The 24,838-nt window shown below is 36.2% G+C and overlaps 1 protein-coding gene across 1 annotated transcript in view; it reads left to right on the top strand.

Moving 5' to 3' along the window:
- EFHC2 (EF-hand domain containing 2) overlaps window positions 1–1,469 on the top strand; it is a 58,544-nt gene extending 57,075 nt beyond the window's left edge. The window contains exon 15 of the mRNA XM_015814867.2: window positions 205–1,469. Coding sequence (XP_015670353.1) covers window positions 205–300 — 96 coding nt within the window. The 3' untranslated portion in view covers window positions 301–1,469. The remainder of the gene's footprint in view (window positions 1–204) is intronic.
- Window positions 1,470–24,838: the final 23,369 nt, after the last annotated feature.

The raw sequence follows: 24,838 nt of genomic DNA, 5'->3' as shown, positions 1-24,838 counted from the left end.
TTTTCATGAAAGATAGTCTCCCTCAAGTCAAATTAGATTCCTATTGACTACATTTTCTATAATGCATATAAATTATAATGCAAATATACGGTGTACTATTTTGATAGAAACAAAGACTGCTTGCTGATATTCAACATCATTTCTAGTTACTTTCCATTTCACTTTATAATTCTAAACCTTCTTATCCTTTTCTTATGTTTTCAGTATGAAGATGGATGGAGTGGGGAGCCACCAGCACTTCCAGTGAAAAAAATAAAATACCTACCATTAATAGAAGATGTCTTTGGCATCAAAGATTAGCCTTAGTCCATACATCATACTTCTTATGGATAAACATTGCAATTTTCTCTTTCTGGACAGTTACTGCATATTTTTATTTAAACACAATAAAAGAATCACAGCTACAGATTTTTTGGGGGGATGTAAGTTTTATTTTTTATTTTATTGTAGAAATATAATTCATATACTTTGTAATTCTTTGAAATGTTTACACTATATATTCAGTATAATAATTTAAATAATTTAAATGTATATTTTCAGTTCTTACATATGGAATGGATGCTATTTAACTTAGAATTTTGCTCCTTTCCACTTGAACAATCAAGCTGTTATCCTTTGTTTTTTCAAGAAAGTCCTTGCAAACTTTGTGATTAAAGCCTGGCCCTTTAAGAGTTGCATAGAAGAGAAAAATTGACCAGAATCTTCCACCCTAGCATTTTAAGTCTTGTTAATGAGTAACTGCAATTCAATTTCCACATGAAAAGGAATGGGAATGTATATTTGCATGTCAGAGCTAAATAATAATTTGAATGACTTCAGATTACCTCCAGGCTTGATCTATGATTATAATAAGAAAATATTTTTTCCAAAATTCCCAATTGATAGTTAACAACAACCAAAGGAAAGTGCAAGAATTTCAAGAATAAAAATCTATTGATAGCAGGTCACAGGGATGTGCTTTGTGCAGATATGGATTGCTCATGGAGTAAGTTTAATAATAAAACATGTTTTGTTCTCGGCTGTCTCATGACAAAAGTAACTATCATTCTTCATCCTGTTTTGTTAATATAGCCTTATGCCTCTCTTAAATATAGGTGTATGTATGTATTTATATGAGAGATATAGATAATAGATATGGGTATAAAGATAGTGATAGAGATGGATATGTTTAATAGTGTGGGCAGTCCTCTTACAAGTGTGGTACAGTTCTATTTAGCCAGATTTTGTTTGGGGGACAAATTTTGTTTTGATATACTTAAATACTATCTCAGCAAAAACATTTACATGAGTGATATAATTAATAACATATTTATCAATTTATCTGGAACTTTCCTATCTTTGTTATAACACAGTAGGTCTGGTAATAGTGAAACATTCATATTCCCTTCCCCCATTTCTTTCTAGCCTATTTTGGAATACCAAATAATTCTCCCTTGTTGGAAAAGAATTTGAATAGATTTATTAATGACTAAAATAAATTTGTAATAAAAATCATAAATTCCTTTAACTGTTGTCTTAGCATTTCTCCACTTTCTCACAGAAATGAATGTCTTTGCCTTAAATATGGACATTGTCAGCAATCTGAACAAAAAGTCTTTATTACAAGATATTTTCTTTTTGTTTGGAAAAGGGAAAGTGATTGGTGAAATAACTGAAAAGAGATTTTTTTAAAAAAATACATCACAATTCAGAAACATCAATACATTTTGTAATAGTTCATGACTTCATTGCTCCAAACAGCAATGTGCCAAGAAATTCTCATATAGAAATACATTTATAATGTCCCTAGACCTACCAGAACAGAATAATAGAATAACAGAGTTGGAAGGGACCTTAGAGGTCTTCTAGTCCAACCCTCTGCTCAAGCAGGTGACCCTACCATTCTGAACAAATGGCTGTCCAATCTCTTCTTAAAAACCTCCAGTGATAGAGCACCTACAACTTCTGAAGGCAAGCCATCCACTGATTAATTGTTCTAACAGTCAGGAAATTCCTCCTTAGTTCTAGGTTGATTCTCTCCTTGATTAGTTTCCATCCATTGCTTCTTGTCCTGCCTTTGGGATCTTTGGAGAATAGGTTGACCCTTTCTTCTTTGTGGCAAATGGAGCATCTTTTCAAGTCTTCACTACTTGGATGTGTGATTTAAAGTATAAAGTTGAAGTACATTTTTATTTAATTCTGTTCCAGTTCAAACTCTTTCAGGTTTTTATATTCTGAGAACAGAATGCGTATTCCCAGGAAATGATGCAAATGGATCTGGATGCTTTAAATACCAGCAGATGTTGTTTTAAGTCTTCTAACTTACTTTGCAAACCTTTTGGGAGGTGCCAGCCTGAAAATAGTGAAATGAATGCATTGATCTAGATGGCATTTCCTTTCATGTATGTGAATAACACCAGTAACCAACTCCTGGTCCACTTAACAATGAGTACTGTCTCTTATGTGACACTAGGAAATGCTACAAAAATTGGTATGATTAAAAGTCCGTCAACATTTCCAGTCAATAGTGAATAATGATTCTTACTGTTAAAATGGCAGATTCATGTTTATTGCTTTATTCAGAAATATGTTATTTGTGGGTCTGTGCTGTCTTTGAATGTTTGGTGACTCAACAGGGCAAAGGATATGCAGACTGTGCTGAATGGGGATGTAACTCCTGGAGGAAGGCTTATCTGACCAAAATTCTTGTTACATGGGGGTCATAATTATTTGTTTATTACAAAAATTGTATTTTGTCTGATTCACTAGAATCTGTGGCCATCCTTTATTGTCAAGAATGGAACATTAGAATGTAGGTGGGGGAGAAAATGCTGCTTCATCAGGCCAACAGTCCATCTGCTCCAGCATTCTGCATCACACAGTGAACAATTAAATACATTTGGGGAATCAACACAGATAAAAGGATAATAGTCTTCTTTCATCACTGATTTTCCTTAGATGATGCTGTCAATGAGTGTAAAGTGTAATAAAGAGTAATCAAAATTCATAGCAATTGATAGTATAATGATTTGATTTGATAAATTAATATAGCTACCCATCTCATGAAACATAAGTCTGGGCAGCATACAACATATGCACCATTAAAATCATGATATGAACAATATAAATAAAGGATAAACAAAGAAAGTGAGACAACGCAATCATTTAGCATCACATAACCATCTTGCAGGTTCACCGTGGCTAATGACCCCAAGGCTGATGGAAAAATGAAGTCTTAAAAGTCTTCCAGAAAATGGATGGGTGGGTCCAACTTTACCTCAGGGAGAATGATGTTGCAGAAAATGGAGGGGGAAGGACTACAGCAGTAAAGACATGCCATCTGGGTCCCACCAGATAAACTGTAGTACAGAACCTGCAGCATAGTCCTCATAAACAAGTTATTATATATGAGTAATTCAGTTGGCCAAAGTACATTTAAAAGGAGGGATAAAAATCTAATAGTATTAATATCTAATCTTTTTATTACATTAATTATTTTACTACCTTCTATCCTACTGCAATTAAAAAAAGCTGTCCAAGTTCGAACGGATGGGCCCTGACTCTAATATAGAGAAGAAAAAATTATCCATATTTTCCATACTGGGTGTAACTATATATACTTTCATAAATTACTTTAACTTTTTCTGTTCCAAGCTAAAAATCATTATTGTAGTCTTTGGGCATTTCTACAATCCACTGTTTCTGCTCCACAAATCCTTGAATAGTCAACCTCATTTCTGCAGATTTGAAATTGCAAGGAACATCATAACAATCAGGGCTTTCTATTACTATCACTAGGAGAGCGCAAAACACCTAACTTGAACAACATCTTGTTCCCCCCTTCCCTTCCCCTCCCCTCCAAATCTTACCAAAGATTTTTGAGCAAAAAAAAATAATCCTCTAAACCCAATCAATATTAAAAGGAGCAAAATAAATTGGAAGCATCCCCATCAACATTTCAGTATATGTCCAAGCATGTACTACAAGGACAAATGTCTTGGCTGCAAAAATGTTATTTGTTGCCTTTAAAAGAGTGTTACAAACTATGAAGATGGAATGATGGCGTATTAGTATAACCAGGGCTTTTTTTCTCATAGAACGCCCAGAATGGAGTTCTGGCACCTTTTTTGGATGGAACCTTGTAGGGTAGGCAAGGCGGGTTGTATGACCTGTGTGAGTTCCGGCACCTTTTTGTTTTAGAAAAAAAGCACTGAGTATAACATTTGATACTTTTCCCAATAGCTACAACTATGGATACATATTGCTATGCTGGTGAGTGGACAAGACACATTCTAAATTCAGATTTAGAAATTCATATTTGTCAACTCCACTTTCTTGAGATCTGCGGTAATTATTTTTCAATGATAGGAATGAAAGCCAAAGGTGTCTGCAAGTCCTTTTGGCCAGAAGGCCCAAGGAACAGTGAAAAAGATGCATTTTATAGAATTCAAGGGGTGAAAATAGTAATAAGAACTTGCACTTCCAATCTTAAATTCCCTTCCTGCCAAAATGGACTGAAAATGTTCAGCCCTGCCACTTTCCGTGACATCATCATATCCTTAGATGACGTCCCATATTGCGCTTGGAAGGTGGAACAGCAGCCCACTCAAATGCTGCAACTGTCTAATGACAACTAATAGGCATCAAGATTATAACATGCTAGTATTGTGAAATTTGATAGGTCTAGAGTTGCTTCTGAGTCAGGGGACCTTTCTTTGTGTTGGAGTTCTTAATCATTTTGGCCTCTTTAAGGGTCTCTTTCAACCTGACATAGACAGCTGACTTTGTTAGTTAAACTTTTATTATATTTGAATGGAGATGGTGTAATATTGATCTAAGTAGTATATTAATAAAATCATAATTTTATCTACCTGCCTGGGATCTTTTTTTTATAATACCACTTGCTGTTGGAATGGACTACACTGTATTTGCAAAGGCTGGGAGTTTGACTCATGCAGTGGAAGATGGAAGTCTGGTGCTTAATGAATTGTTGCTATTGACTAGAACTACCTAGAGTAAATTCATAAGCCCAAGAAAGAAGTTTTTCCGGATGATAGAAGAAGAAAATTTCCAATAAAAACAAAGAAAAAAAAAACCCACAACAGTCCCTGCTATTTTCTAGGTTACACTCACAGTGTGATAACTACCCACTGAGCTCATACAGATTTGACACGTCCTTCTACCTATTAATATTCTTCTTTTGACCTTTCTATCCTGCTGAATGGTGTGTTGATTTGGTAATGAGGCTGGAAGTGATTTTCTGGGTACCAGGAGAAGGGAGGGAATCACAGCTAGGAGCTACTGTTTCATCCTTCATCCTTCACTAAAGGAAAACAACCTTGAAAAAGGTGTTAAAGCATCCTTTATGTTTGATATTTTAAAAAAGCATCTTATTCCTCCTTCTTTCCCTAATGATATGTAAGGAATTAATGCTTGTGTTATAAATACAAAGCAAACCAAAGGACAATTGAGGTGATCTTTTCCCTTAGAACTCTGCAAATATTTAGCAATGGCAATAAAATATGCAGGTAACCCCTTGACTGAGGCATAGATTGACAAATGCCCTTATAGGAAAATATTAGTTTAAATTGATTTCGTGATTACATGCATCAAGTTATTTTCAACTGTTAGCGAGCACATTGATAGATCATCATGAATTAATCTATATCAGGGGTCTTCAAACTTGGCCCTTTTATGACTTGTGGACTTCAACTCCCAAAATTCCTCAGCCAGGCACGCTGGCTGAGGAATTCTGGGAGTTGAAGTCCACAAGTCATAAAAGGGCCACGTTTGAAGACCCCTGATCTATATATTTCATTTAAAGCAAGGGAATTCTGTGTTGAGCGATTTTCTGATTTCTTTTTGACAGAGCACAGCTTAATAAAAAAAAAATCCAGTTAACAAGTCAACATGCAGTGAGATGATCAAACCAGAATAAAAATAATGGAAACCAAAAAGAACGAAACTTGATTGTTCAAAACACACTCCAAAAACAGTACCTCATCTCAAGGACCTGGCCAAAAAGTTTGCTTAACAGAGCAATGTGAACTTAAGGGATGGAGATGGGGATGGGGAACAAAACTTCCCAGAAGGTAGGTGGCACTATGATTAAAGCATGCTCCCTGGGACCCTTTACATGAATTGTTACAAGAATGGGATTCAGAACAGGCCCTCTCTAACAGATCCTACAGGTTAGGTGGAGACATTGGGAGAAAGGTAACCAGTACCAAAGATTACTAACTGATTCTTCCAGAATTACAGGAGTGACAGAACAGACAGATCCTTTACCTTTTGGACTAATCCCTTAATTAGTGAGGCAATACAAAGAACGTGTGTTTGCAAGGCTTGTGGTGAAATGCAGTAATCATTTTTCAGCTGTTTCTGCATGAATGAAGACACCCTCTTTCTATGACACCTTCTTTATGAACGCCCTTATGTAATTATCTTTGTGCAGGCTAAAATGCTTGGTTCACTCAGTCTTTATTATAAGCTTTGTCCCTTCCCAACCCTCATTTTCTTTTCCTCTGCCTGTTTTAATTGTCTAAATCCATCCTAAGTTCAGAACTGAGCCCTATATTTGAAGTGGGATCTGAGCAGATCAGAATATAGTGGAACTACACATTTGATTTCTTTCACTTTTCTGTCCTTAAAATTTATTCTTTTATCTTCAGCTGATTTTTCTAGCTAGAAGATAAATTTTGTTTCTTTATTCTAATATTAGCTATTTAATCCAGTTTGTATCATCCGCAAATTTGATAAAAATGCCATCTACATCAACAAAGTAATTGAAATACTGAAGAATACCAATCCAGGACAAAACTCTGTAGTACTCCATTTCTACTGCATGCATCTTATTTTTATATTTCTTTGACATCCAACTCTTACTTTCATATAGGAAATTAAGTGGAAGTGCCATCTTATACACACTCATTTTCTTTAGACAAAAATTCATCACAAAGTATCACATATATTGCCTGCTACCTTTCTACCTTTATTTGCTCATCTCAGAACGTTACTACCAGAGTAGACCAATCCCTCTACTTGCGCCAATGTTTCCCCACCTCTACAGAACTTGTTCATTCCAGTTTCCCTATGAAAACCAACTACTTTGATCTTTAATATATTAATTTGAGATACTTTCTCATCATTACATTATAAGACTCTTCATCTCTTTGCTATATTACTATCAGTTCCCCTAGGATTATGTAAATATATAAAATATTTTTTCCATAAAATATTAAGAATTACCATAATACAAAACTTTTCATGGTTGAAATTTACTTTCCCTAGAACATCCAGAAAGTGTTTCTGAGGCTGTTCCAGACTAACCAAATTTTTCATCTGACCTCCTTTTCATTGTTAAAGCAGTCCTTGTTCCAGTAATCTTGGAATAATGTATTTTAGAACTGGCAAGTTACCAATCTGAAATATTTTGCACACTTTTTTTGCACATATTTTGCATGCCTTTTTTCCCATCCTTAAGCTATTCTGGGTATTTTTCAGGCTGAAAAGCGATGAATGTTTCCATTAAATACATAAATAAATTCTATGCAGTTAGCAAATCCATGATAAGATGATATGCACTCAAATGCCAAATGAATTCTTCTCCAATTAATTTTGCCAGTGCTGGAACAAGAATGTTTGATCATCTGATTTCTTGAGGAAAAACTTGATTCTGGAAAAGTTCTACTTCCAAAGAATCTTTCCAAACCAATTGGCACTTATATTGGCAAAAGGTTTTGTGAGCAGGCACAAAAGTAGCTAATTTTAAGGCTTCCTCACCTCCAGATTTTAAAATTTTACTTGAAGCGAAACATTTTTCAACCTAGAGGAAAATATTGAGAGGAGAAAAAAGTAGGAGAAACCCTTCCTTACCTATGTATAAAGAATAAATCAAAATAAAACAGTAATTAGTATGTTCTTTCTCAACTTCTTTTTTTTTGGAATCATGTTTATGTTGGGAAATATGCACTTTTCCCTTCTGGGCAAATTAAAACCAGCTGAAAACATTTATTCAAACGTTTCCCCATATACTTTATTTAGTCAGAGATAAAAGTTTTATTTCACTCCCATTAAGTGCTTTTTTTCCAAAGGAAGCACATGACAGAAAACTTGTTATAATGCAGATCATGTTTTGTGCCCTTAAGTTGGATTTGTGAAATTTATGGCACTTCTCAGCTATTTGCTTGTCTCTCCGGAGAGAATAGGCTTGCTTTATTAAAGCTGGCTTCTATCGGAGAATAAATAAACCTCCTCCCTGGCAAACAGGATTTCCTAATATCCATAAAGCTCAATTCTAAGCATGTAACTGAGTCGTATGTCCTACAGTTTTCAGTTGGATTTATTCCTTAGAAAATATGCATAATGCTATGGCTTTCATTTCATCTCAATCTTATTTCTTGTGGAAAGTGCTGAATTTTTTGAAGGGATCCTTACAAACATGGACTCTGTTCATATTGTGTAACCTGAAGAAATCTCTCTATTCTATGTAAGTATTATCAGAACTCTGCACTGGCATGATACCTAAATGGCAAATTGCAAAAGAAAAGTTGGCCCCAGCATCAATTATCTATTAATTCTTTAGGAGGATTCAGCAAATGAAGCATAAGGTAACATTATGTTACCTAATTAGGGTAATGAAACATCTGCAAGAAAACAAGCAAGCTCAGAGAGCACCAAGGACCTCTCACTTATTTTTATGTTTACACTACAATGTTGGTGTATTTGCTACCTTAGCATGATAGGAAACTGAAATTGTATGCTTCATTTGCTGAGTTCTCCTAAAGCAGACATGTCAAACTTGCGATGTAACGTGACGTCGTGAGACGTATCGGGACTATTTTGCCATTGCTGGCAATGGGGTGGGCGCAGCTCCGGTATGATGAAACCGGCCCGTGGGCCGGCAGTTTGACACCCCTGTCCTAAAGAGTTAATAGATAACTCTTAATTAATTAATTAAGAAATTAAGAGTTAATTTCAACCCTGAGCTACAAATATTCTCCTTCATAAAATGTAAGTTTAACACACTTTAAGAAAACACTCCTCCCAAAGATCTCCGCCTTTGTGCAGAATGTAGCCCCATTAATAATACATTAACATCTTGCCGAATGCAACCCCACTTCACTAGATGCATATCTGAAAAATTTCAGTATAATGTCTAGTTACTCTAATGTTGCCACTGTGGTGAAAAGTACTCACTTAGAACATTGTAAATTTTAGAAGATTTGAGTTGGGCATATTTGAGTGTCTGACAGATTGAAAAATCTTTCATTGTTCATTTTTACCAAATTTGTATTCCCACTTTCAAAAATTAATGTCCAACTTATAGACAGATGATTAGTAGCTGAACAGTAAAGAAAGAAAAAGATCCCTACTGCCAATACTGTTGCTACAGCTGCAGTTGAAAGTGAAAACGGTGATGTCTAGTCCTCAAATTCTCTGGAGAAGATAGTGGTATTTTTTTTGAAGGTTCTCTTGCTTATACTGAGGACATAAGAAGGATGGATTTGATTGGAATAATGGCTCATGGAATAGGCATGCACTGCTCAGCAGTGACTAACATGATGGATAATAATTAGTTGATTTGTAAGACATTACAACTGACTTGGTCCTTGGAACAAGGCTCATGTCCAGAAGTGCTTTTTGCTATGCATGAGGGGAAACATTTATTTTCTTTAGATTATTTTAATTTCTCACTTTCGAGGATTTTACAAGACCAAACTGTGGTTATCTTTGAAAGTTATACTTTTTCAACTTCTGCAATTCATTAAAAAGGTGCCAAAAGATAAATATTAAGGGGAAATAAAAGGAAATGAAAATGTATTAAAAATGATTACAATACTTATATTTGTAGAGAGTGAGAAAGATAGAGTTATATTGATGGAGATATGCAAATTATATCATGCAGAACAATGAGCTAACATTCAAAAGCAGCTCAGGCAGATGCCTCTCTAATTGATTGAATTTCAGGAAGAAGGAGAAGATGTAGCAAAATCAGACTTCAAGTTTCTATAATTATAACAAATGGAGTTGATTTCATGGGCTGGTCTACCTAGTGGGGTTGACATCACCATGCAAAATTCTGCAACCAAATGTGGGATGCATTTACAGAAATAATTATACATATTTGTACATTAAGAAATCTAATATGGAAATAAAATAAATCCTCCTTGACTGAGAAAAGTAGAATAATGAAGAAAACAGAAAAGGATTTGTATATCCCATTGACTGATTGATCCTGTCTTTCATAGAGCTCAAGGTGATATACACAGTGCTGCCTTTTATTTTTTTCCCACAACAACCAGTCGGTCATGTAAGCTGGGGTGAGAGAGATTAACAGGCCCAAATTCATCAACTTGAAGAGTGAGCTAGTTGTAGCATTCTTTGCCATGAATAGTCAAACAATGAAATATTCTTGGGTGAAAATGGCAGTGAAGAAGCATGGCATCTTTGCTGCTAAATTTTTATGGCCGCAGGAATCTATGAGGACTTCTTAACTGTTGATTCCACCAGGTGTTGATATTTTTATTTTTATAGATTTTGCAAAATCTAGATTCTGTGCTATTTTATTTTATAATTGCATTACATTACATTGAGTCTAATTGAGTAAAAGACCATTGAATACTTATTTGGGAATAAACCCCATTCCCTTTTTGTTAAACTCCAACACACTTTAATAAATTCACCCAAAGCTATGTGGTATATCTGATGTTTTTGGTAATGATTAACTTGTGGGGTTAATATTAATTATGTTATTTTAATTTAATTATATTAGTTAATGTATAATTCATATATTATATACTATTATATACATTTTATAACTATATTTTAGTTATATTAGTTATTAGTTATATTACTAAGAATGCGATATAAATAAATTTATCTTGTGACTGATAAATTTATTTATACCACACCTTTAGTAATATAACTTAAACCAGTATGCATAATACTAATTATTCCTTCAATTTCCCCCTTGTGAGGTGGATTGGGCTGAAAGAAACAACTAGCTCAAATCCCATGCCCGTTTCCATGCTTAAGGAAGTACCAGGACTTATAGTCTTGCAGTTGTCATCCAGCTCAACCATTACACTAAACTGGCTGTTTAAATGAACTCATGTAGATGACTCCTTTTGAAGTGGAAACAAGATTTAAGAAGCATGGTAAAAATCACAGTTGATATCCTACCCAACATAACGTCAGTCTACTGGACTCCTTAAGGCAGTGGTTCTCAACCTGTGGGTCGGGACCCCATTTGGGGTCGATCGACCATTTCATGGGGGTCGCCAAGCAAGGCTGTCCGCCATTTTTTTTGTCCGCCATTTTTTTCCCCTTTTCCAGCGGGTGCCTTACCTCCCTTGGGCTGGGCCAGCTGGTGGTCGGCCTGCTCCGTCTCTGCCGCTTGCCAGCTACGCCTCAGCCGGCGCAGGGGGCGGAACCATGCATGCGTGGCGCTCCCGGGCAGGGAAAGTCCTCGACTTATGACCGGTTGGGTAGTCCTTGACTTACAACCGGTTTAGTCCTCGACTTACGACCGGTTTAGTCCTTGACTTACGACCGGTTTAGTCCTCGACTTACGACCGGTTGGGGTCGCGGCATTAAAAAGGTTGAGAACCACTGCCTTAAGGAGTTCTGTTGTTGCTGTTGTTGTGGAATGTCTAATGCACGGGTGTCAAACGTCACGTGACGTGTTGCGACATATCGTGACTTTTTTCCCATTGCTGGCAATGGGATGGGCGCGGTTTTGGCATGATGCATCTGGCCCACAGGCCGGCAGTTTGACACCCCTGGTCTAATGTCTTGAATTATTTTTCATGGTAAGGATACTACCTTAACTGTTAAAGTCTTATTTCAAGAATCAGAAAGAAATCAGATGAACAGTCATCAAATTTTAATGAACAAAAAGTACTAAAGATGCACCCACTAATTTAAATAAATAAATAAATAAATAAATAAATAAATAAATAAATAAATAAATAAATACACAGTTCACTTAGTTTCCCTGGTTCACAGCCAGTCAGTTGGCTAGGCCAGAGCTGCTTTCTTTCTCAGCCTGTAACCCCTCCAGATCCACTACTGATCAATTGATTTGCATAAATTCATTGGTGACTGAGAACTGGTGCTTTGAAATCTATTTTATTGAAATAAAAAGGAAAACAACAAGTAATAATGTAAGTATGCTGGGCCACATGGAACTGTGATCATGTATTAGCAAAAAGAAAAGAGTTGTGAGTAGACGATATAAACATTAATATCTACCAATAAGATTTCGCTGAACTCAAGATCGACTTATCCCTGCCCATTTAGATATTTATTAAGAATATTCTTCTAAATTTTTGCGCTCTTATTGTAGTGTGATATTTGATATATAAAATAACTGAAGTTGTAAATAAATCATAAATAATTAATTTAACTATGAAATTTTTAAAAATACATGATTTAGCCAAAAAGACATTTTAAAAAGGAGGAGATGGAAAGGCACACAGGAAGGCAACTATAACATTATCTTATTTACTAAAAAGTATGAATTTAAAGATGAAATGTAGGAAGGTGTATTTATCTGTTTGGTCTGCATTTTCTGAGTATTTATTTTGTGTTCCATGAATGAAGAAATTTTGACAAATGCCAGATAACCCTAAATGTCAACAAAAATTTAGTGTTCTGCATTTCTTTGCTGCTATCTAGTGGTCATCTAGATTTTTGCAATCTATATCTGGAAGTCCTAAAATATATAGTGGCTATGAAATAATTTCCTCCTCTAAGACATTAAATCAAGTAAAGATGTTGATATACGTTATTACTGCTTTGCAGCAGTTTCTTATTCATTATTTTATATGAAGTTTGCTGGAGCAAGAAGCCAGTGAGATTATTAATGCTAACTGGCATCCTATTGCTTATCCCTGATCTAAGTAGCTGATCCTTTTTCTTGCATGGAGCTAAAGAATTTGTGTCACTGTCCATCTGCAGAGCCCAAGATTCTATCTTATAAAAGCTAATAACATACAGGATGCCTTCAAAAGCTATAATTTGGCTGAAAATCAAAGTTTTGTTACAGAGATAGTAATCCATAAAGTAATGCATGTTTTCTTATCTTTTCATGAGTAATATGTAAGATAATACAGCTTATCCATCTTTTCCTATCTCTTAGCAATACTTGTGGCCTCACTAGAACAGTTGCAAAAGCTGTCCCTTTTCCAGTTACCAAACAGATTGCAGTTTGATTTTGATAAACTGTCTGGAAGGATAAAAGAAACAAATGTCCTTTCCCACAGACATTATTATTCCATTTAGGTGAATCACAGAATTAAGACAACAGTAAAAGGAAATGAAATGTTTGCTGTTCTGTTTTCTCAATACTTCCCCAGCCATGGTTATTTCCTCAATATATCACATTGATGTGTTGCTAGGCATTATCTAAATTAGTCAACTGATTCCATCAATAATTTGTTTTAGTAACCTTTCAAAATGAAAAGTACAATTGATCAGGTTGTATCAATGGATTACTTTAAAAAGCTGCATTATTTTACAAAGACCAAACCAAACCAAACCAAGAGTTTCAACTTGTGTTCACATTGGTAACAACTGAAGGACAGCCACTTCATTTTGATTGTATTTCTTCCTTGAACAAACTTTCATGCATGGATCAGCAGCTGATCTACGGTAGGTCAACCCTGCAATAATGATTTTATATATGCAGATCAGTACTGAAAAAAGTGATAGGTTTCCTCAAATTTTTGATACATATAAAATCCGATATGATCAATATCAGGAGTGAGTTTCTAACTTTCTTGAAATATTATTTACAATACTGACTCCACATTTTACTTCTGCACTGCTAACTGCACTGTTTTATTGGTTCTTACTATAGATCCTAAAACCAGTACTTTTTATGGTATGATTGTTTATGAATTTTTGGTTGACATTTTATTAAATTAAGTAAAGTAAATTCACATTAGCAGCTTCTAGTAATGATACAATTTTATTGTACACTTGACTATCAAAAGATATGTGTTTTTGGAAATATGCTGTTTTACTCTCATTGTTTCATCTTCACGGTCAACCATTTCTTTTTCTATGCCTTATACGGATACATAACTTCACTTTTAGAAGTAAAATTAGAAGTTATTTTTGCACATCTTTTGTAATCTAACAAACTACCACAGATATCCAGAGAAGGTTACTTATAATTGAAATATTTATACTGTTCCAATCTTCAGCAATCATCAATATATTGCCACCAAATACCTTCTTGGCATTAGTAAAGCTTTTCTCCTGATTTTTAGTGTCTTTATTTTCTTTATGTTTCACATCACTGTTTTCTATTTTTCTCTCTGCAGTTCTTCTTGATATATGTGTTGAACTCTTTTGAACATCTGATGCTATACTGAAATTTAATATAGTATTTAAGAAAAAATAATTTGCCGAACATGCATGAAATGAACTTGCAAGCATCACAATACCAGTAAGAGGAGCTTGCTACAAAAACAATATTGGTCTTGTACTTTGTGGCAAGAGGGATTACTAGAGTGTACCAGGATCTCATGCTGTTGCTCTTCTTCTTGTCTGGATTCTTACAAGCCACCAGGTAGATTTTGGAATCCTTTGCTAACTTTCATTGATACACTGGGAGGAATAAGATGACCCAGACTCACATTTGATTAATGTTCACAGAGAAGAACATCTACAGTACTGTAGTTTTAAAAGTTTTATTCAATTCAGCATGGAACCACAACCAATGAGATAACTTAGGAAGAAAATTCAATTTTACCCAAACTGGACTGAATCAACTAGAGAACACCCCTCCCAGCATTTGGGGCTTTGGTTTAGTTATAAATTTAGTAATGACAAATATATCTGTCTGGCTAATAACTAGTGAAATGTAATGGGGAAAGAACTAGACTAGGACTTAGGAAACAAAGGTTCCTATTACTCATCATTACTTACCTCATGGATTTTGTGAGAATAAAATTAGAGAAGTACCATAAATTAAGGCTGTGCATGCTTTGAACATTGTTGGTGAAAATATTTTGGAACTTGTGTTAGCACAGGACTTCTATGAGGTTTTGTAAAGCAACCTCTGTTGGTTTATTTGCTGTTGTTCAAGTATCCAAGTTAATGTGAAAAAGATATGTCTGCTTTAAACCTTTGATTCATAAATGAACAAAACTCTTAGAGCAGCATTTTGCAAAGGCAAGTCTGAACACAATAATAGTCTTCGGATATATATTTTCTACACTAGGTGAGAAAGAGTATACTACTTATAATTTATTTTGCAATCAGATATAATTCCTGTGGTATAATAGGAAAAATTGGAGCACTCTGATTCATGCAATGCTAACTGCATATTTTGATTTGAAAATGTTATTGTGGTCATTAGTCAGCAAATAAGCAAGCAAGCAGGAAAATCTGAGCAAGCATGTATGACACAGAGAGCCTGAAATGAAATTCAGATAAAATCCTACACCACCTTAAATGACAATATATTGTCAAAGTTTGGAGCCCAGTCATATGCAAGTCTTTTTAGATATTCCAGATGATAATAAATGAAACCCCAAATTGAGTTTCTTCAACCTGTAGCTCTCTGATATGTATCCTGAAGTTCATATCTTTCCTAGAGAGCATAGCTACCTTGTTTCCTCGAAAACAGTCTTTTTTTTTTTTGCCTCCAAAAGAGGCACCAAGTCTTATTTTCAGGGTAGGTCTTACCTCACCTCTGGCACTGACAGCCCCACCCAGCCGTTCCACTTCTTCTGGATCCGAAGTTCTGCAGCTGCATTGGGGCCTGGATGTTGCAGTCAGGCCTTTCCAGAAGGCCTAAGCAGCCGAGTAATGAGCTATGGATTCAATCCATAGCTTGGTGCTCGACTGCTGAGGTCTTGCAGAACCGAGCTACGGATTGAATCCGTAGCTCAGTTCTTGGCTGCACAGGCCTTCCAAAAAGCCCTGTGACTGAGAAATGCAGGCCTGGCTGCAGAAGAAGAAGTGGACTGGCAAAGAGAGGCCTGGCTGCAAGGTAAGTGGGTGCGGGGTAGGTGGGGCAGCTTCATCCCCCCCACCCCTGCCCTATCTTGATTTTTAGGTGTGTGCCTCACCCCAAAACTAGGGGTTATTTTTGGAATAGGGCTTATATTAGGCCCACCCCCCAAAATCAAGGTAGGGCTTATTTTTGGTGTAGGCCTTACTTTCGGGGAAACACGGTATTTACTCTTCTGGTTGACAATGATGGAGGTTATAATCCAGCATGTTTGGTGGGAACCCAATTAAGCAAGGCTGTATTAGATACACAGTGGCTGATGTGATCACTTTACTTATGTTTCACTCTATACTTCATCTGTGTTTCCAGACCTGGTGCTTAATTTGTTTAATCTGCTCTTCAAGGTCAGTTTCATGTGTCAAAATCAATCTGCATTGTATCTGCTTCACAGATCACTACTAGTGTACCTCTAAAATAGTTACATGTTATAATGACTTTGTTTCCACCATGGGCCTTCCTCCTATATCTAAACAATGTCAAGATGTATTAAATGCGAAAAATCTAGTGGGGACCTTGGCTCTCACTTGGTATTTTGATTCCAATGTCTCCATAAATCATTATTCGTAGTTCAATTTATAGACATGAACATCTGCTTATCATTCAGCACTTAGGGTTGCAGGTGTATTTCACTAGTAAAATAAACACTCATTCCTCTCAATTACCCAGACTAAGGAACATTAGACAGATGCTAAGGGGAGTTTGTGCAAGGAAATGTTTCAGATATTTAAATGAACACATCACAGTCATTCATCCATGATTGCCTTCCCCATTCGAGTATCCTCCGGACACTATTGCCATCATTCCGGCAAGCATGGTCACTAGCTGTTGAAGTTGGGTGATGGAATGTTGATTAAAATGCATCTAGATGATGACAAATTGAGGAAGACTGCCTCATGCAGAATGGAAATGGGACTACAGGCTGGTTATGTTGTGACTTGATCCTGCTTTCAAGGAATACCACAAGCCTGAAAGCAAGAGTGGGAAAACAAATGTCAGCTGTGCCCACAGGGGAGGTACTTCCATGTCATTTGCCCCACTCAGAGGATATGACATCAAAAAGAGGATCATATACACCAGTCATTGATTATTTATTTGGTGTATTTAAACTATGTCCTTAGAGAATTTTCTGAACTAGCAACTTAGTGTGGAACCATCTGCAAGCAACACATTCAGGCTTCTCCTGAATGTCCCCAAAGCCATAATTCCTTATGATAGCTTGAGACATAATTTGCAGAAAATAGCTGGCCAATTATTAGTTAATTGAATTGATTGATTATGTATATGTTCCTACCTAAAATGGTGGGATTAAAAGTGTGGATAGAAAAACTAGTAAAAATGTTGTCAATTATGTTATAGCCAAAATCCCTATTTAACTATAGAATTACTGGGTCTTGCTATAATGTTTCAGATCCAATTTATTGCTGTAAATACTACTACTACTACTACTACTACTACTACTACTACTACTACTACTACCTTTATTGATTAGCCTGTGGGCCATATCAAGGTGCACAGTTCCAAACACGTTATACTAAAATACAGTAAAAACAATTTAGAATGGAATTGGTTAAAATATAATTTAGAATAAAATAGAAATCAAATACAATTTAAAATGAAATTGGGATAAAATACATTTTAAAAATGAAATTAGAATCAAATACAGCAATTTAAAATGTAGATAGATAAAATTTGATAAAATTATATTTCATTATCATCCGTACAATAATACAGCAACTTAGAAAAACTATCAAGCAAGAAAAGGGCACAACAAAAACAAAGAATTTCACATTATTCTGATGTTTCAAAATGAATTATTTTAATGTCAAGACAGTTTACTGAAAAATAAACTTATAATCAAAATAAAAAATGTATGTGTATATAATGTGTGTATTTATATGAAATTCATTTCTCTATTTGGCTCAGAAATTGTTTAGATTTGTGACAAAACTATAAGCAATACTGGAAAGATCCATTTTATTGAAATCATGTGCATTTGAACTAGCAAGAAATAATGTGGTAGCTATGGCTTAAATCAGAGCTATGGCGTGGTGTCATCTGCTCAGACAAAAAGAGAAGGGAGGGAACCAGGCAGTGGGAAGCAAAAGAAACTGCCTGTGTGGGAGAGATTCCTGGCTGATGTCAAATAAAGCTGGAGAGACCGTTCAGAGATAGTGCGGAAATAAGGACAGATTGATGGACTGTGGGATGCTTTCTGGAGCCATATATTCTCTGTTTGGGAAGCCTTGGGAAAGACCCAAGAGAACAATCTCAAAGAGTAATAACATGTAATAATAAGGATTATTGGAGGAGAATATGTGTAGCTTGGTGTTGAACTGTGGATTCCTTGGTGCTTGATTGTTTTCTTGCTAACTTTTCATTACCCAACTAGCTAACAGGTAATGAAGTGAATAATGTCTGCAAGAAAACATCCAAGCTCAGAAAGCACAAAGGACTTCAAAAGGATTATTATTCCAGCTGGGGATAAGATGAGATATGGGAACAACATGACACTGTACAATTTAGCTTTAATTGTACTCAGAAAAGGGAACTGGGGGAAGATATTTCAAGAAAATGGGAAAAGCAAGCACCTATTGGTATTGGATCATGTTAGATAATCCAGTCGCAATGAAAGAGTGGGAATGCTGAGTAATGCTGCCTTTATAGTTGTTGCTATACCTCCTTTTAGAAAAAAAAGGTTCTTGGTGAGAGAGAGAGAGAGAGAGAGAGAGAGAGAGAGAGAGAGAGAGATTAGTAAATGAAACATGCAACATGTAAGTATATAGTTCTCATACACAGGGTAAGTTTTACCTGGATTGTATAGCTTCACACTGAAGATGATGTGTTATCTTGCACAGCTAATACCTCAAGTTATAAGTAAATGGATAACTGAATGAATAGCATCTGCAAAGAAAAGAGATGTTGGGAGTTATGTTTTAGTTATATCCTCTTTTCATTCTTGTGCTGAGTTTCTACAATGCATTTCTTCTATGTAGAAAAGCAGTGAAATTCATGGGAGTTGTTCTGTTAAGTTGCTTGATCACTATTCTGTATTTTATGTTTTACATTTATATATTGTAGATGTTTAATATTATACAGCTTGATAGGGACGAGTTTTTATGCTGTATGCCACCCAGTGACAGAGATTTGGATAGCCTTATAAATTATAATAACGGTTGTGGGGCTTGTGTGCTCTGAGGAAGATGAAATCTATGCCAGAGGTTCAACTATACTGGACAGGTCTCATCAGAGGAGTAGGATGAAGAGTGACTCTCCCATTAAAAAATATGGTGAGACATAATTTAAAGAAACCCATAAAAGATCAGTCATCAATAAGGACTGCACTAGCTGTTGGACATTTGGTGACAAAGGACTGTTGGCTGAGCAATCAGAGCCAGCAGCTACAAGAATACTGGGGAAAAAGGCGTTTTTACCTACTACAAATATGCAGAGATTGAAAATGAAGAAATAATGATTTATTATTACAAATCAAGTCCAAAGAAGAGGATAGCTGAAAAGAATGCATTAGTTTGGAACGAACAACATCCAGAATCAGAGCTAGCTGAATAGAGACTAGATGATCAATATTAATTTATAATATAAAATAAAGTATTCACAAAACAGAATTGGAAGAACTGCAAAGGTCCACCCAAGGCAAAGAAACTGAAGCCTTGCCAGAAATAGTTCACATTGTAGAAGCAAATCTGGCAAAGTCAGCAGTAGTAGAATCTGGCCTACGGTAAGTACTGAATTGTTTTCATTCCCAAACCAGGCATTTGCTCCTCTGCCTATTCCTCAGAAAGAATAAGCCCTTTAACAAAGGAAGAAGAATTAAAATAAGGAATGACTGAGCAACTAGAACAGCACAAACAACAGAATAAGATTGTTTGCATTGCAGCTTATTTTTAAAAAAGCACAAGTTTTAAAAGATGCCAATACTGTAATATAAAATATAAGCACCAGGTCACTGCAAGAAACAAGCTAACATAAATAGTATGGCTGCAGTTATAACTGAATATCTCGGATACAAACTCAACAAACAATAAAAGCCAAGCAGTGTACCACAAAATGGAATATCAGGTTGGAAAATAAGATCAGTAAGCTAAGATCAGATGCAAGCAAGCTAGAAGAGATGAAAGAAAAGAAACTGAAAAACAAGAAGACTAAAGAATACCTGATCATATTACCCACAGAAAATGAATATTAAGGAAGCACTGGAGTGGAGATAATGAAGCAGCAAATAAAAGCTACAGCCAAGAAGATCAGCAAATACAAAGCTCAAATTGCACACTATTGGCAAAATCTCCAATTTCTGTTGAATCCGAAATGTTCCTATCAATCCATAAATAGAGAGACTGCATTGAAATAGTTAACACCCAACAAAGAAGAAACAGTGTATTTCTGGGTGCAGCTATGGGACAACCCAAAGAAATACAACAAGAATGCAACCTGGATGAAAGGGGTAGATAAGAATAAAAAAGAAGCTGAAATGAAATAACTTGTAATAATATCAGAAATGATGGAGAAAAGATCAAGGAAGATCAAGAATTGGTCAGCTTCAAGTGAAGATGAACTGCATGATTTTTTGGTTGAAACATTTGATTGATCTACACCCACTCACTGCCAGGCAGTTTAACAACATACTGGTTAACATCTGGCAAAACCAATCTGAGAATGGAAGATCCACAAAAGGGTCAGCACCAGGCAACTACAGACCAATTACTTGCTTATCAACAACTTTCAGATGATTAACTGGTATGATACCTGATGCAGTCCAGCAGCAACTATTGGAAAGCAAGCTCTTTCCACCTGAGCAGAAAAGAAACTGCCCAAACAGCAGAAGAACAAAAGATCAGTTCCTAATTGACAAGCTGATTTTGGATAACAGCAAGAAAAGGAAGACCAACTTAAATGTAGCGTGGATTGATTACAAGAAGGCATTCAACTCCCTGCCACATGATTGGATAATCAAGTCCTGAGAAATAGCATGAGTAGAAACATCGGAAGCTTTGTGTAAAGATCGATAGCACAGTGGAAAACAGAGTTGCTAGACGATGATAAACTGAGAGAAATTAATATCAAGAGAGGAAGTTTTAAAGGAGACTCACTATCACCATTGCTGTTTGTCACTGCAGTGATTCCTCTGTCAACAATATACTGAACATGTCAGGCCATGGCTGTCAGGCATCAAAAACATCTGCCAGGCTCTCCCACCTCCTTACATGGAAGATATGAAGTTGTATGAAAAAACACCATCTGAAATAGAATCGCTGCTGAACACTGTTTGTATATATATTGCGATGGAGTTTGGAATGGACAAATGTGCCACTTTCACCATCAATGGGAGAAAAGTAACAATTGAAGGAATCAAGATACCCTATGGAAATAACATCAAAAGTCTGGATGAAGGCGATCATTACAAATACCTGGGCATTCTTCAAGCTGACAACATTAAGCATAACAAAGTCAAGAAAAAGGTTAGAAGTGAATACATCAAGAGACCGAAGAAGATCCTAAAGTGCAAACTCAGTAAAAGAAATACTATCAAGGCAATCGACACCCGGGCGATTCCAGTCATTAGATAACACAGCTAAAATAGTGAACTGTACTCAAGCAGAACTGAAAGCCCTGGATAGGAAGACCAGAAAATTAATGACAATTAATCATGCCCTTCATCCTCACAAGGAAAATAGGTGAGTGTGGAATGTTGCAAGTACATCCAATGGTTGAAGAAGAAAAAAGGGTATTGGAAAAATATCTGAAGGATAACAAAGAAAATGCACTAAAGGCAGTGGTGGGATTCAGCCAGTTTGCACCAGTTCAGGAAAAATGGTAGCTAATTTTTTGTTGCCCAGGCCCAGAATGGACTTCTGGAAGTGGCATCCACAGAGAACCGGTTGTTCATGTATTTGAATCCCACCACTGACTGAAGGTAGTATAACAGGAAGACTTACTGAGTACTGGAGAAATCAAGCTGGCTTTCAAGAATGATCAAATAAAGAGTAGAAAAGAGGCATGGAAAGACAAAGCATTACATGGTCAGTACATCAAAGAAATAGCAAGGAAAACAAACCTGGAAATGACTAAGAGCAGGAAAGCTGAAAAAAAGAGACAGAGGGGCAAATTCTGGCTGCACAAGACCAAGCCTTAAGAACAAATACATACAGAGCCAGAAGTGAGAAGACAGCAACAGATAGCAAATTCCACTTCTGCAAAGAAGCTAAAGAAACAGTGGATCACCTGTTTAGCTGCTGTGCAAGAAGATTGCACAGACTAACTACCAACAATGGCCTGACAAAGTAGCAACAATTAGCATTGGAAGAACTTCAAGAAATATTATTTGCCTGCAAGCAAATAATAAAACCATAAAATATAAAAAATAATAGAAATTGAAGAAGCTAAAGTGCTCTGGGACTTTAGAATTCAAACAGGCATCTAACACATAACAGCCCAGACCTAACAACTGTCAATAAGAAAGGCAAAAAGAGTCTGGATACTGGACTGTGGCATTACCTGGACACAGCAGAATAGAAGAGAAAGAACTAGAGAAGATAACAAAATACAAAGGCCTGCAAATAAAATAGAATGACTATATGTAATACCAATAATAATAGGTGCCTTGGGTGCAATCCCAACCAACTGGAGTGCCACTTGAACACCATCGTCGTTGACAAAATCACCATCAGTCAATTGCAATAGGCAGCTTTGCTCGGAACAGCTACATCCTACAACGATACCTTTAAGACTATAAAAACATTCACATCTGCCTATCCCAGTTGCTTGGGAAGGGCTTGGTAAGTGAACAAAAATGCCAAATCCAGTCTGAATCTCTGGCTGACTGTGCAAACCATGATAATGATAGATTTCAGGTGGCCAGTCACAGGGAGAACCGAATTGTTACTTATACTCCTGGTACTGGAAATGTTCCATCTTCTGCCAATGTCATTCTTATATTTCTACTCCAATTCACATTTTGTTATGTCCATTCATAAATCTATTCCATCCCATTGCATAAAGAATATGCAATGTTTTTAGTTTTAAAAAGCCTACATTCCCATTTGCATCTAATGAATTAAATTCAATACATGCTTATAAGCAGTTCCGTCCCAAATAAAAATCATTGAGTCAAAAATTATATGACAAAAGTAGCAAGAAAAGAATTGTGATCTGAAGGATCACTGCATTCTGCTCCATGGGAAGTGTAAATCAAGTGAGTTTGCTTAAAATTGGAGACAGATCAAAGTTCTCAAGCTTCTTTGATCCATAATTACAGACATAGCAGATGTTGCATTTTTTTTTCTTGTTTGCTTTCTGAAATCCAAATAATTTTTTTTCAGGAAATGGCAAACTAGAAGAGGAGCATAATGTAGACAGTGGCAGGCTTTAAAACCTTTTCTTCCTCAAATCTCTACAACTGGCTATTTCTGTGATGGCAAACCTTTTGGGCTCAACGTATCAAAAATTCAGAAAATGTCTGACTTGACTCTGCTGATGTGTCAGCACAGACACCCCAAACAAAAGAATATGTTTACATATTCATTTACGTTAAAAAACTCCAATCATGTCTGTGATCCCCCAGAATCTGCTGCATTGTTTTAGGGGGTGTTGTGTCCTGAGCCTGCAAGAGCTGACTGCAGGCTCAGAATTGTTGCAAATGGTCCCGGGCAATCCCAAAAGCTGCCCGGGACCAGACATGGTGGCGCCAGCCTTGCGCGCATGCACACGGCGCGAAAATGCTCAATTCCTATTGGTTCACACTGTCCGGGTCTCTGGCTCTATAAAAGGCCTGTGTGCCTTTTGCTTCTTGCTTGGTTGTAGGAGAGAGAAAATAAAGAGCTTGTTGATTGTCACCATGTGTCTTCATCAATTGCAAACGAACCAAAAACTCAACAGGGGGTATTTTCTTTCTGTTAATAGATCCCTGCGGGCTACCTGAGGGAGTTCTGGGTTGCACAAGGCCTTCATTCTTGAAGCGGCTTTGGAGAATGCTCTTCTGTTGCTTCTGCAGCTTCCAAACACCATGTGAAAGCATGCCCATGAGACCTCCACAGCTTTCAAAAATTGTACTAGAATGGGGCGTACTTTCAAGAATAGTTGTTGTCAGGTGATGATGAAGGCTGGTATGTCACCCAAATGTTGTGGTGTGTCCCACCACTGAATGGAAGGAATACCCTTTCTAGTAAACCCCTACTCATATTTTAAAAAAGGGAATACAGTACAAATAAGACTAAATAAGGCTATGGGAAAAAAAACCCTTATCTTGATTTTTCTAATACCTAAAAACCCATAGTACCATGCATGATACTACTTTGTTGCCTCTGATTATTGGCTTTTCTAGGATGCAAAGAAAATTGGCAACAATGGCAAAAATGATAAGTTTAGTCCCATCATAGTGCCCTCACTTAATGTCTTCCATCTATGGAAATGAAGTTTTAATATTTTGCACTTTCTGTAAGCTTGAAGAAATGCAACCTACACTGCATTTTTACTCTAATTTTTCCAGGCTTCTAACATCATTCAAAGATATGTTACAGTTTGATGCGTATTTTTAGAGAGAATAAACGCTATGGTGATGATAGCAGTAAAAACCTCCCCAAAATAGCCTTTTTAAGATGTGACAATATAGTTGTGGTAGAAGATTTGCCTGTCAAAGGTCCCATATTCAATTCCAGAGTAGGAAAAATCTTTCTCAGGAATCTTAAAGGCCTCCGCCAATTAGTGAAAACTGTAGCAAAAAAGCAATTGTCTGGCTTGGATTAAGGTGACTTCTAAAGTTCCTAAGCTATGCATCAGTTACGGATTTCCTTTTCAGGGCAAGAAGTGTTGGCTATG

This window comes from Protobothrops mucrosquamatus, unplaced genomic scaffold (genome assembly GCF_001527695.2).
Source record: "Protobothrops mucrosquamatus isolate PMUCROS unplaced genomic scaffold, P.Mucros_1.0 scaffold288, whole genome shotgun sequence".
NCBI lineage: Eukaryota > Metazoa > Chordata > Lepidosauria > Squamata > Viperidae > Protobothrops > Protobothrops mucrosquamatus.
Note: the sequence above shows the minus strand (reverse complement) of the source record. Positions and strands in the feature narration are given on the sequence as shown.